At 44.9% G+C, this 14,015-nt stretch overlaps 1 protein-coding gene and 1 long non-coding RNA gene across 3 annotated transcripts in view; one reads left to right on the forward strand and one right to left on the reverse strand.

Annotated features, from left to right (window-relative positions):
- LOC141982497 (uncharacterized) overlaps positions 1-12,278 on the forward strand; it is a 43,408-nt gene extending 31,130 nt beyond the window's left edge. For both annotated transcript variants that reach the window (XR_012638102.1, XR_012638101.1), the window contains exons 4-5: positions 6,481-6,660; positions 9,448-12,278. This is a non-coding gene — a long non-coding RNA (uncharacterized LOC141982497). The remainder of the gene's footprint in view (positions 1-6,480; positions 6,661-9,447) is intronic.
- PIEZO2 (piezo type mechanosensitive ion channel component 2) overlaps positions 11,739-14,015 on the reverse strand; it is a 440,411-nt gene continuing 438,134 nt past the window's right edge. The window contains exon 56 of the mRNA XM_074944649.1: positions 11,739-13,403. Within this exon, the coding sequence (XP_074800750.1) occupies positions 13,151-13,403 (253 nt within the window). The 3' untranslated portion in view covers positions 11,739-13,150. The remainder of the gene's footprint in view (positions 13,404-14,015) is intronic.

Here is a 14,015-nt window from a genome sequence, read left to right on the forward strand (position 1 = left end):
GAATCGTAGCTGGGCTGACATGGGTCATGCTTAAAGTGATGATACAAGCTATTAAGCAGTCCATTGCAGTGTGTTTCATGCTGCAGGTATTCATAGCCTGAGATGAAAGGAAGAGAGATGGAGCCTGCCTAGGCAAAACTTCTTTGAGTTCTGCAGTTGTTGTAAATATTAAAGTGGCAGCACTTTCCCCCCGACTTTGCAAAAAGGCAATCAAGTATGTGGTGTTGAGCTATGAAGAAATAAGAATGCCCCAGCATGGATACCTCACTTCAGCATTAAAATGGCCGGTGCTTGCGTTCTGTGAGGTGAGTTCACAGCGAAGATGGCCTCTTCGCCACCTAGCATCCCCCTCCTCAGAGGCAGGGGTGAATGCTAATGTGCGCCTGCCCCAGGAACAAGAGGGTGTTGGAACCTCATTTTGCTTCTGAACTTCAGGGGCAGAAATTAGTCTTTCCTGGCTTTTAGTCAGGTTGGATGCTAATGCTGGTGGGTTCAGGTGGAACTAGCGATCCAGATGGTCACTGCCAACACCTTTTAGAGGCAATGGGAGAGCCAGCTGGGGTTGCTGTAAAAGGTGGCTCTGGATAGAAGCAGGCTGCCTCTGTCCACCACCAAGTGCACCTTATGTGCTCTTTAGGGTCACTGACCCTGTTCCACCCCTGCTGCCGCTTGGAGACCTGTCAGCTGGGCTACACGTACAATCTTCCCCTCGCCCTCCTTTAGGCTGAGTGGCACTATTCAATAGCTGGGTTAGTTGGCATTTGTCCACAACCAACTTGGCCTCCCTCCCTTATTTTCTTCCCTCTCCCTTCCATTGTTTTTGACTTAGATTCCTACCAAAGAAGGTTTATCTTTTCCTTCCTTGTGGCTTTGGTTTGTTGAGGGGCCTTCCAGAAAGTAGCATTTCATGTTAGTGGGAACAGTTAGTTACTGCTGTGCCATTCTCGCTGCGCTTTGTCAGGTTCCCTGTCATGCCTGCCGCTTGGGGACTCCACCGCTCCCAACATGCTGTGGTTCTTGCAGCCTGGATAGGTAAGCTGTATTCATGGCACCAGCAGGTTGCTGAAAAGCCAGTTCACTCCCATAAACCCCCTCAAGTCCCCCTTCCAACTCACGTTCATGTTTCTAGTAGTCCTAGGCCTGCCCATTATCCTAAATTCTGCACCTCTGCGGTGAGTCCCTAGGGTTCTGACCCCCAAAAGGCTATGACTGAATCCTTTAGTGGAAAACCACCATTCCCCTCTCTCTCATGACCTGCCAGCATGGCCATACAGGTGCACACCTCCTTCTTCCCAGGCCAATGGGGCAAGAAAACAGAAACTCCAGAAACACCCTGGCCCAGGAAGGAACCTTTCTCTGAAAGCCCTGGCTACATCATGAGCTAGGATCAGAGCAGCCAAGCTGGAAGCTGAGCAGGGGAGCAAGCTGCAGTAGAGCTAGAGAACCATTGGCAGAGCAGATTCAGGTTCAGGTCACTGCAAGACTTGGAGAAGCAGCGTGGAATGAGACTGGGGTGAGAACTGCAACCAGATAGCTGAGCAGAGCATGGACTAAAGAGAACTCCAAGGGCACAAGGATTAGCCCAGACTCTTAAAGTGACATATTGCGGCCAAAGTGCCTTAGACCCTGTGCATTAATCTGGGAAATAGTCAGTGCGCTCTGACCCAAGAGAACAGGCTACTGTCCTAGTAATAGACAACTGTATGCGGCCAGGGACTGTGGGTGGGCTGCTTATAGCCTAGCTACCACTGTGGGCTGGAGAAGCTGCTCTAGAGGGTTGTGCAGGAGGTGCTGTCACACCACTGGTGAACCAATGTCCCTCAAATGGCCGAGGGAGGGAGTAGACGCACCACAGACGGTCCTAGCCAGAAAAGCCTTTATTAGAGGTCTGGCTAGAGAGGGCACCCTAGACACTAGATGTAGGGAAATCCAACCTTTTAATTGGACCATTGTGTGAAACCCTAACTGGTTAAGCCAGCGTATCTAGGGGATTTACAACCTTTCCTTTCTGCCAGCCCTAGTAAAATATCCCTTCACTTCAGCCACATAGCTGAATGGTTCCTTGGACCTGTCCAGGGCTTAGCAGCTGAAGTTCCTTCAGTGCTTGCTTCCAAGTCATGGCTCATCTGCTGCACTACTGTACCTTAAAAGGTTTGGTGTACCACAGCCCTGAGCAGCCATAATAATTACACTGGTCCCATCACTGCCTGGAGTTGGTCAGGCCATCAAGTCCTTTCGTGTTTGACACAGCCCGTTCCAGCAGTGATTGTGCACATAGGAGGGGAGGCGTGTCTTTGGGTGTTTGCTGCAATTCAAACTCCCTCTTTCTTGCTTTATTTTGATTTCTAATGGACTCCAAATCCATAAGCAAAACTTGGTGGGGGGGAGAAGCATGTTGAATGGTGGACAGTGCAATATCCTGAAAGTTTTCATGCTCTGCACTGAAGTTCTTGAGGTTTGTGAGCAGGAAGCAGATGTTTGTGACCCTAGAGTTGGTCAGCGGTCACTTACAGCGTGTCTAGCTGAACATAATGGTGCATGGCAATCTGGGATGTGCATCTGCAGGGCATGAGCTTGTCTCACACGGACCTGCTCCTGTGCACTAAAAGTTCCCAAGGGCATTTTGCTCTAACCCCATGTCAAAGCAGAGTAGATGAAAATGCCCCAGTGAACTTCTAGTGCACAGGAGCAGGGTCCACACATGGGACCCAGCACTGCTGTAGATTTACACACCCCACACTAACTGTTCATCTAGACAAGGTGATAGTGTCAGGATTCACTGCATCTATTTCTGCACCCAGCTGACTTTTGGGGAAAAAAATTGTACTGTTCTGTGTGATAGTCATTTTTCCCCTCCCCAAAAGTCCCCCTGACTTCTGATGCAGCGGTACAGTGTGTTTTCTCAGTCGAAATGGCTTTGAACTGCTATTCTGGCTCTGAACTTTGGATCTAGGGCCGAACGTCGTGAACTGATATTGTTCCATTGCTGGCAGCCAGCTGAATGCCATTTCTTCTGCCTTCTGTACGCCCATGGCAAGTCAGGCAGACTGGTGGGGTCAGTGTTCTCCTCTAGTCATTTGGAACCAGAGCAATAACACCAGTTTTCAGTTGGGAATAGTAGAAGTAGATACATAAAACCACAGGAATGACTATGGAGCTTGTCTAAAACAAACAGGAGAAATATGGCTTTCAAGTACTAAGAATGGGGTTTTTAATCAACATGATCTAATTGCAAGTCCAGCAGAGAACAACAAAGAAAATGTCTGGACTAACAAGGACGACAAAAACAGTCTGAAATGAATTTCACCTCCCAAGGAACAACCAATGGCTTTGTCATTCCATTTTGGGTGCCTGCAGTGGCAGCCTATTTGCTCTGGTACAGTTGCCAAAAACAATTACTGTGGTCTCTTTGATGCCTGTAAATTGAGTGTCTCCATGTTAAGACTGGAGCACAGTTGCATCCTGGCTAGTTAAAACAATTTCTGTGACATTCATCCACCTTCTCAGCTAGAGCAAGATCTGTGACTACATTAGGGTTGGGTGGCTTGTGGAGATGGTGCAGTTTGAGAACTCTGTCGTAGGCTTACAGCAGCTTCTGAGAATACGATCGCTCCAAAACTCTCAGGGCAGTGGAAGGGATTTGGTAGTGTGAGGCAGTTGTAAAGGTAGTTTTTGCTATCTCAATGGTGCAGCCTCTGCTGCAAGGGGAAGAGAGAGCCCTACTGGTACAAATGTCATAGTTGTTGGCCAGCATGAGGAGGAGAAAGTGGGGTTGCATAATGCTTTGTTACATACTACATAGGAGGATTTTGTCTTGTTAGTGCATGTGTGAAGGGGGTTTAAACAATGTGTTTTCTTTAATATTTCCTCCTCTGTTGCACCGAGGTACAGAGATATTTATAAACCGTGCATTTTTCTGCGAGTTTGCATAAGACCATTGACTCTTCTACAGTTTTTGCCAGTGCCATATTTATTCCATAATATGAAGGAGCAAAAAACCAGTTTCCTGTGTACGAGATGATATGTCTCTGAAAATGTTGGTATTGTGTATTATGGATTAAGAATGAAAGCAGTGGTAGGCTCTGGATACATAACTAACCTTTTAAAACAAACAAACAAAATCTTTGAAATCCTGTAGGTACAGTGGTCACTATTAAGCATTTGCCCTCACTGACCACACTGTGATAGTTGGGCAATCGTCTTTCTTCTGTGCTTAGAATAAGAATGAACTCGAGCTATTCTAACATCTTTTGGCAGAAGCTGAATTCTTAATGGTGACCACTGTTCTTCCTGGGTCATTGACGATATCCGCTTGCATCACTCTGTCACATCACAAATTCCATGGATTGTACAGGTTACAGTGAGATTTTAGGTAGCGTATGCTAGGGATATCCTCAGTAAATCAGAAAATACCACAAAGTTTCCATTTAAAAAAAAAAAAAAAAATCTAACTGCCAGGTTAGAGGAGATGTTTTAGCAATGAAGTCTGGGCCTCACCTTTAATTTTTTGCTTTGCAGTTCACCTTTAACTTCTACTGCTACCCCAAAACCAAAAGTCCATCAGCAGCCAGCTGGCTCATGAAGGGCCTGTGTTAGGCTTTGGTGCTGTGTCACTAATCAGTGTCCCTTCCAAGGCCATCTTTTACTGAAAGGCATTCTTTTCAAAAGAATGTAAATGGAAAGGAGTCAGCTGTGATGAGCAATTAATGTCTCACAAGAGGTCTCCTTTGTGTCTGAAAAGAAGAATGATCTCCAAGGTCACCTTTGTCCTGATCTTACTGGAGCACTTCATGCTAAAGCCTGCTCAGGTTTCAAGCTGAATATGCTGGTTTTTCAATAGCCGTGGTGGAGAGATGTTGCTGCAAATACACTGCGTTGGCCTGCAACATATTTAGAAACAAAGTCATCTGAAAAGGGTCATTAATAATTTACTGAGTTACATCACTCTTGTAGCCACAGAGCAGCATAATTCATTGTCTAATATAACAAGCGTGCTTTCCCCAAATGTATTGTTACAAGAGTTTGAAGAGCGTATCATTGTGAACATGCCGCATGTGTTCTGGCAGCTTCCTCGATCAGATTGTCTGTTCCCCTCTGAATATGAGGTAGCTGTCTGAAAAATAAATGAGCCACCAGAAGTATGAAGGTGGATAAAACCCCTGTGTGTTGTAATGAATTCATGTGCTGCAAATGAGACAATTATTACAGAAAACTCAGTTCTAGGCCTAGGACATAGACTACTCATGCCTCCCCGGGGTGGGGGTACACAATCTCTAAAGGGGAGGACACGTGACCGCCCCATGTGTCTTCTCTGCCCAGCGACACCCCACCCCTGCACCCAGCCCAGGGCTGTTGCACTCTCCCTGCCCCATGTTACCTGGGAGCAGTGGGGAGGAGGCTCTTTCTCCCACTGTGCCTCTTCCCCCCCGTGCGCCCCCCCCCCCGGGGCATGTTCAGCCACTCTCCCTGGCAGCTGTGCTCGGCAGGGAGCCACTTCAGAGCAGCCAGCAAGAGAAGAAGCAGGTCCTTCCCCGGTCCCTGCCTGGCCCGGCTCGAAGGGAGAGGGGGTAGGTGGAGTGGAAGAAGGGAACCCCCCCCCCCCTCAGCAGGCCAATCTGGGGGGGGGGGGGGCACTTGACCCCACATGCCCCCCCATGCATTGCCTCTGCTAGACCCATAATTCTCTTTCAAAACAACCTCCACCACTTGAGCCAAATCCTCTTATGCAGCATTCATACAAAGTTTTACATGCAAATGTAGCTGGAGTACACTGTACTCTGCTGAGCCCCAGCTTGTGTAATGGCCCCTAACGGGCTTTTACAAACCTGCATAATTTAGTGTAGCCTAGAGGCATCTCTAAATTACACCAAGTGGAGACAGCCAAGAATCAGCCATCTGAGGATGAGCCCATAGTGTAGAAGATAGATGGAGGAAGGCAAGATGCAGTGGGAGAACTAGAGGATGAAGTTGGTTTAGATAACTTTTTATTTCTCACAGTTTGGTAATATTCAGATTTGTGGGTCCTTTCAGAAGGCTTTGACTGGAGAGGATGGTGGTGGATTGCAAGGACATTCCCAATACATAGAAGGTTGCAAGGAGGATGGCACCAAGACTGGAGCAGGAGAAAGAAATGAAAGAGGCATCAGATCTGGCATTGTTGGCAAGGGGGGAAGGCAATAAGAGAGGGTTAGCGACTAAGGCCAGGTTAGAGCTATGCATCTACACATGCTGGGGCTCCTCTGCTTTAGTGTATGGTGAACTTTAGCTGTGGACTGTCTGCCTCAGGTTTCCAATGATCTTCTCATGCGTTCAGGACACAGGGATTTCTGTGTGCCTGTCTCCAGTGCATCTTAATGTGTGAGCAATTCACAAAGAATGTTGGTGCTTTAGTTGTAGCCTGGAACATGAGTGTCTTTATACATGGCCGCTGCAATCCTCTCATGATAAGCTTTCAAATCCCCTTATTTTTATTTTTTGCAGGTGCTATGCACACAGCTGTCCACCTGTGAATTCAGCTGTTAAAACTTGTAGTAATATCCGCACAGGATAAAGATGTCTACGAAGCTATGCAAGAAGAAGAGAAATATTTGCAGTTCATCTGGGAAATAAATGCATTTGGTTGACTAGCTGAATCCAATTCCATGCAGTTTGTTCATCCGGGTCAGTAACCTCCCAAACCATTTATTTCAAATGACCTCTCACACTGTTAAAAATATTATTTTCAAGCATAGCAGAAACCTCCTTAGAACGTCAATGTTTTTATCCAACTCATTTCCTGACTTGCTGTTCTCCCTTCACCTTAGTTCCTGTCCTCCTACAAGTCACTTAACATCCCCCTCCATATAATAATGTTCATCTAACCTCACAGCCACGCTGTTGGGTATCTTAATGGTTTTTAGATGGTTCCCGGATGAAAGGCACTTGCGAGATGGTGGAAATGTCTCACTCAATAACCACGAAAGGACTAAATAAAAATTCTCTTAATTGAAATGGAAAAAGAATATGATGTAAAGAATCCCTGTCTGATTAGCCCTGATTTTAAGGAGTTCTAAACAACCTCCAGCACAAACACTGCTGGAGTGAAACTGTTTTTTTTCCTGTTCCGGAGCGGGTGGAAAAATCCAATTTTATTTCCAAGAAAACTCTTGAACAAAACAGTTTTGTTCCAACTCTTTCACAGAAAACTTCACATTTTGATGAAAAATCTGAAATTTTAATTTCAAATTGAAATTTTTATTTCATTTTGGCTTTTGAAAACAGAATTGTGTGTGTGTTTTGCCTTTCTCTGTTCTCTTCCCTCTCTACCCCCCTGAAAAACGGGGGGCAAAGTGAGTAGAAAAGGGAGAGACCTTTCCTCACACACATTGTCCCCATTTTGTAGTCTATCCTTTCCCCTTCTCCTCCTTTTTGCAGTGGAAAAAGAAATGAGGAAGGCAAAGTAAAATGTAAGAGAGGGTAAAAAAAAAATCTGAAAAAATGCACATTTTTTGGACTTCAGAAACCCAACTGGCAACAAAAATGTCAGTTTGAAATGTCCATATTTTCATCAAAAATTAAAATTTTGGATGAAAGTGACCTGAGTTCATGAAACACTGACAAAACTACATCTTTTTTACTTAACCGAAAAGGTCAGTTGAAACATTGCCACCAGCTCTGCCTGTTACCTCCAGGAATACCTGAGTTCCACCAACCAGCGCTGTCACAATAATCCAAACAGGGCCCGAGCCAAATTCAAATCATGCTCCAAAACTGTATAGGAAGGGGCCTTTTCATATAGCCTGTTTTTCTGGCAGTCCAAAACATCTATCCAAATCCACATCCCCCTCTCACCTTCTCCATCAGAAAATCGCTCTCTCTTTTTCACTCTCCCAATCTCTTGGTGATTCTGTCCCTTCTTCCTTCAAGTCTCTGGTAGCTCGAGGCGCCTCTTCTCCCTAAATGCCTGCTGAGTGGACCTCTCGGGGTATGTCTACTCGGCATGGGCCAGCTACAGGTGTCTAATTGCAAGCTGAATTGGACTTGCAGGCCTCAGAGGCTGTTTAATTGTGGTCTAGATATTTGAGCTCTGGGACCCTCCCATCTCATGGGTTCCTAGAGCCCAGGCTCTAGCCCGAGCCTGGATGTCTGCACTGCAGTTAAACAGCCCCTTAGCCTGAGCTCTGCAACCCAAGTCAGTTGGCACATGGTAGCCATGGGTTTTCAATTGCAGTGTAGATGTATCCCCCTCTTGGGCCCCTGCCTAATCCCTAGTGCCTTTACCCTTCTCAGTTGCCCCTGCACTCTTACTAAGATGTTAGTTTTTACTTAAAAGGGAAAAAAGATAGAAAAGCAGTAAATAAGAGATGAGTAAAAATCCGCTAACATCCCTTAGAATGCCAGCGTAACCTACACGCCTCCTGGGTGTGGTGTTCTGTCCTATCTAGTGGCACAGAGACCACTTAGCTAAGGCTGTAGAGTAAACTAATTTTTTACCTCTCTCAAAGAGCCAGTTAGCTTTTAGCTCATGCGGTACAAGTTCATGCACTAAGCTCCAGAGCTGCTGAGCGGCGGTCTGTCGGTGTTACACTGGCACCCAGATTCCCCCCTTTTACATGAAAACATGTTCCTTGAATTTTTGCTTTGTCACCTCTGTTGATTAGATTAGTCACTTCAGGGCAGCGACTAAATCTTTGTATGTTTTTGTACAGCACCTAGCACGTGCATGAGGACCTTATGCCAAATGGAGTCTTTGGGATAATACAAATAATAATTAACCAACAATCCCTTTAGTAAAGCCTCATTCTTAAATTAGAACTCTCTGGAACCTGATTGCTACAGTAGGGCTTCTTGCTTATTCACCTGTATTTCACCAAGCCCATGTGTCTTAGGAAAGTAGAAACTTGGACCTTAAGTATAAAAAGCCTGAGCAACTTTATCCATTAAAGGGAGATTAAAAACTGCTAGGAAAACAGCTGAAGTATGCACCAATTTGACTGTTCCCATCAAGCTTACTGCAGCCACCAGGTCCTGGCGGATAGGCAGCTCCACGCACTGCCCTCATGCCCACAGGCACCGCCCCCGCAGCTCCTATTGATCGTGGTTCTCGGCCAATGAGAGTTGCGGAGCTGGCACTGGTGCAGGGGCAGCGTGAGAAGCCTCCCTGGCCGCCCATGTGCCTAGGGGCTGCAAGGACCTTGCAGCTGCTTCCGGGAGCCGCATGGAGCTAGGGCAGTCAGGGAGCCTGCCTCAGCCCCGGGCCCTTGCTGCTCCACCCACCGGACTTTTAATGTCCTAGTCAGCCCCAGGGTCCCTTTTCGAGCCGGCGTTCCAGTCAAAAACCAGATGCTTGGCAACCCTACTGTTAGTGCAGGGTGGCTTCCCTGCTAGCACTGCTGATTTCACAAAGAAAAAGAGTTTTCAAGTTTGCCCTAAACGAACGTGTGGTAACTAGGTTCTGCTTCACTTCAGGTACTTGAACTGCTCTGATAAAGCTGTTGGAAGGAATACGAGCTACTGCAGTTATTCACTGGGAGAAGAAAAAAGCCATTGGCAAACAGGCAATACACCAAGCATACGAGAGAGGGGTCACGTCTTATGTTTTATACTAAGAAAGAAAAAGCAAGAAAAATGAGCAACGCTGCAGCTGTTTTTGTTGTTTTAACATGCTGAACGCTGACGAATAGCCAGTTTAGGGCTAATTTCTAGACATGCTTTGATTTAAAGTGTTTTCTTCTAAGTGTGCTGGTTTAAATGTTGTCCTCAGAAGGTTAATGCATCCGTCCCAGCCTGGAGCCTGACCATGGGGTTTTGTTTAAATCATACTGACAAACCAAGGCAGTTTTAAACTTGAAATTAAAAAGGAGTAAAACTGAATTCAACTAAACTCGTTTGCACCCCTCCCCCCCACCAGATAGCAGTAGAAATGAGACTAGTCTCAACAGGTGATGCCCCCTTTCATATGTTCCAGTGGTCTGTATCATTACTAAGGCACCTACCGGGCCTCAGCTGACATCAGGGCCCATTGTGCCAGTACCATACAAAGCTCAAGTAAGAGTGTAACAGGGTGGCTTGCCCTGGGAGCTGGAGGTTGAGCCAGCTTGATTGAGGGGAATCAGGCAAATTCCCCATAAAGAGCAGAAGGTGGCTGCAGTACTGGAAACGAGAGCCAGGATTAAGTGGTGGTAAAGCCCAGTTGGGAAAAGGGCTGGAGAGAGCCAGGCTGAAAGCAGAGAGAAAGAAAATTACTCCAAGCAGGGACCTGGGAGAGACAGAGGGACCTAGACGAAGCACCCATGGAAAACTACTGCCCCAGCTACAAGGAGCAGCCCAGGGCCCTGAGCCCGAACCAAGAGTAGCAGGTGGCACTGGGCTCCCCTAATGGTCCCAAGGAAAGGCGTGCACAAGCCCAACATAAGGGCTGTAGGCTGAGCTGAAGCCAGGCTGAGGAAGAGCCGCAGAAAGAGGAATGACCGTTGGCGGGGGGCACCAGCCCAGAGAGCTGCTACGCCACACTTGGCCACGAGGAGTTGCCGAGTGGTAAGTGGACTATAAAGAGACAATGCCCCTCATAGTTTATTGTCTAAACAACTGTGTACCCATTCCCTCTTAGTCTGCACAGATGCCTTTTAGACTAGTATAGAGTGCCAAAAATTTTAAATGACTGAAATTGTGTGGGAACTTGGCAGCATGTCTCTTAACCATCTTTTCCCCACTAACCTTCCAAAATATGGCTGTTTGCAATAATAGGAAATCCATATTGAATTTATGGTCAGATCCTTGTACTGTTCAAAGTCAGTGGTTAAAGGTTCCATTGACTTTAAGGGTATGTCTACCCTGCAGCCTATAAGCACTGAAGTTTATAAGATGCAACGTCTAACAGTTTCTCTTATTTTTACCTAGCATCCACCTGCTTGAGACTTGAATTTCTTGCCTTGACCAAGAAAGCTCAGCACTTCAAGTTAGGGCTCCGTTTCCCCAAACTGTTGGCAGGCATGAGCTCTTTCACAAAACCATGCTATTGCCTAAGGCCTCTGTAGCTTGAGCGGGAGGCACATGCACTGACATGGCTGAACTACGGAGTGCACGACAGGTCGGGTAGAAAGATTGTTTAGTCAATTAATGAAAAGGAAGGAGCCGTTTTGCAAGTCTAAAAGGCTGTCAAGTTCATTCTGCGACCAAGTTTTTCACCAGTAAATAAGAGCCTATTAAGGAGGGAGGAGAGACAACAGTGGTCAAAGTAGGCTGGTTGGCTGGTACGTTTTGGAAGCGTTACACACGAGCCACATTTAACTCCCAGTACCTTATTCTTCAGTTTAGAAAAGGGGAACACACAGTATTGCCTCTGTTAGGTCAGCCAGTCCCTATACTGGTTCTACAGTAACCCCTGCATAGAGCCACATGATGGCCATGGTGTGAGGAAGAACTAGACTTTGAAGAGTAAATCACTTCACAGAGGAATGTTCAGCACAACCAGAAATCTTGCCAGCCTATAGAACGACTGCCACCTTTTCTTTACGGTGTATGAAGAAATCAAATAGCCTTCCAGTCACCAGTTGATTTTATTGTTACGATATAACAAAGCACTTCACAGTGTCCAAGATGTGCTGCTAGGGTATAGAATGGAACTGACACCATTTTCATGGAAGTACTGAATAAGACGGCAAGTGTGTTGTAATTTCAACTGTGCTGTTTTTATAAAGCCCTGCACTAAGATGTGCCAATAAAGCTACAATTGTCCCTTTAGCTGAAAGTTACCTTGTATTTTTTGCCCTCTGGTAACTGACTACATCATTTATATAACAAATAGCAGCAGCTAACTGAAAGAATGTGATTGATTTGTCACTGACCTTAACTCCACTGTGAACAGCTTAACTAGATAAAGACGTTTCCCATTTAGTGTAAAGAGGAAGAAGAAAAAATACTTCTAAAATGACTTTGCATCATGTGCTTTATTTTAAGTCATTACTGAATCAAAACTACACAGTATAACCTTTTAACATACCCTACCCACTCAATTATTTTGTTTTTCAGAAATTGCATTTTTTTAAACATGGAATTAATCCTACATTGCAATCATAAATTTCATGCTACAATGTTCTCTAATGAACCATTTGTGTCACCAACCACAGTAATTTAAGAAAAGGCCATTTTTCAAGCTCATATGTACTTCTATATTTGGGAACTTAAAAAACCCGTCTCGGATGTAAAAATGTAAATTGGAATATGTAAACATTTTTGTATACCTGAAACACTGGAAGGAGAATATCAGATAACAAAACCATTGCCTTAAATCATCAAAATGGGGGGGAGGGAGGGGAAGCATGTAGTGGGAAGCACAGAGTAGCACACACTATTCAGTCTTCAAAGAGATATAAGAAGTGAAACAGCTCCTTAGTCGTTCAGTTGGCTTTTCTCTGTCTAAAGGAAAGCAGTAATTGTGGGAAGATGGCCCAGCAGAACACCCCAATATTTCACCATAATTCTTTAAGGTTTAAGGGCTAAAACCAAGTTTTTTTTCCTGAGAAAAGTCATTGATGTTTCCTGGAAATGTCTCCTGGGACTGTACAAATAAAATAAGGTAATTAAAGAGATTGTCACTTGTTTTCTTTTTGCTTACAGAGGGTTGTACACAGAGTCTTCAGTACATCAAAACCTCTGCTTTTCTAAAAATGGATATGGCTAGCATTTCTTCAGCTCCCACTATAGCCTTTTGGCATGGTTGTCCTGAAGGCTAGTCAGATTCCCATTACTATATCTTCAAAGTCAGTGACGTACAACAGCATATTGCACAAACTGTATCGCTCCAGAAAAGGTCCAGTGAAGTCATCTGAGGGATTGTTTCTTTCTTTCCTTTTTCTTTAAGGGTAGAAATTTAATGTCTGGAAGATTAACTTACCCAGACAAGGATGCAGAACATTTGGTTGATTAAATTACAAAGCAAGGTCCCCTGATTTTAGAGGAGTGGGCATTTTAAAAAAAAATCAAACCAATCTTCTTCACCATTAATCCTTAATTTGAAGGCAGTATGGACTCCTAAGGAAATAGCTTCCTAGACTCAATCAGTGAAAAATCATTGCTACCTAACTATAAAAGGCTTAGCTCTTATGAGAATATTGTGCTTTTTTAAAATTCAGATGAAGTCCTCTTGATTTGCAGTGTGACTCCAAAGGGATCAATTAGTTTTTTCCCTAGTCCATTTGATCATAGTCTCTGGTGAGCGGTACAGGAATATTAATTTGGCGTACAGGTCTTCCTCTAGTTCCAGTTCTCCAGTCTCTCTTACTAAGAAAATATCAGTACACAACTTCAAGATACGGTCCACGTTTGGTAGTTCTTCAAACATGATGGAGTGAGAGATCCCGCTGAAGAACTCACGGACAAACTTCCCTATCACCAGGACAACTGAGGCATACAGTCCCATGATACTGTAAAACAAGAGTTCAAAGAGGTTTTTCTAATCTGGTTATAAATCCAAATACAGGAAAATGCTGATAAAACTAAGGTGATGATGGGTTTATGAAAGATGACCATTTCTACTGAATCAACTGTGTTACACATTAGGAATAATGTGTAATCTTCAAAACCTAAACATTTCTCATAAAATCATTTCTAAAAATCTTTTTAAAAATTGTATACTATTAAAATCATAAAGGGACAAAAACCCCACCCCATGTGGAAAACATGCTGAGGAGAGGAATCTTCTTGGGGATCTCCTACTGCAGGTTCCCCCAAATCATTCCTGTAGAGAGAGCCTCCAGCAGGTTTATCTTTCTGCTAGGGTTTCTTTACCAGAACTTGCAGATCCCTGAGATATGCTGGAGGCTAGGATTAACCATAATGCTCTACAAGGTCTGGGGCCTGTGAAGCTGGGCTGCTAATGCTTCCTCCATTGGCCGCTCCCTTTAAAACCCCATGAAGGAAGATTCCACAAAGTGGGAGGGCATACGCAGAAAAGCCTCAGACCATGTTAATTTCCCTGCAGGGTTATGGGAGAAGACAATGTATGTCCTCTCTTTGGCCTTGTCCCCCTCTCCCTC

Source organism: Natator depressus, chromosome 2 (assembly GCF_965152275.1).
Source record: "Natator depressus isolate rNatDep1 chromosome 2, rNatDep2.hap1, whole genome shotgun sequence".
NCBI lineage: Eukaryota > Metazoa > Chordata > Testudines > Cheloniidae > Natator > Natator depressus.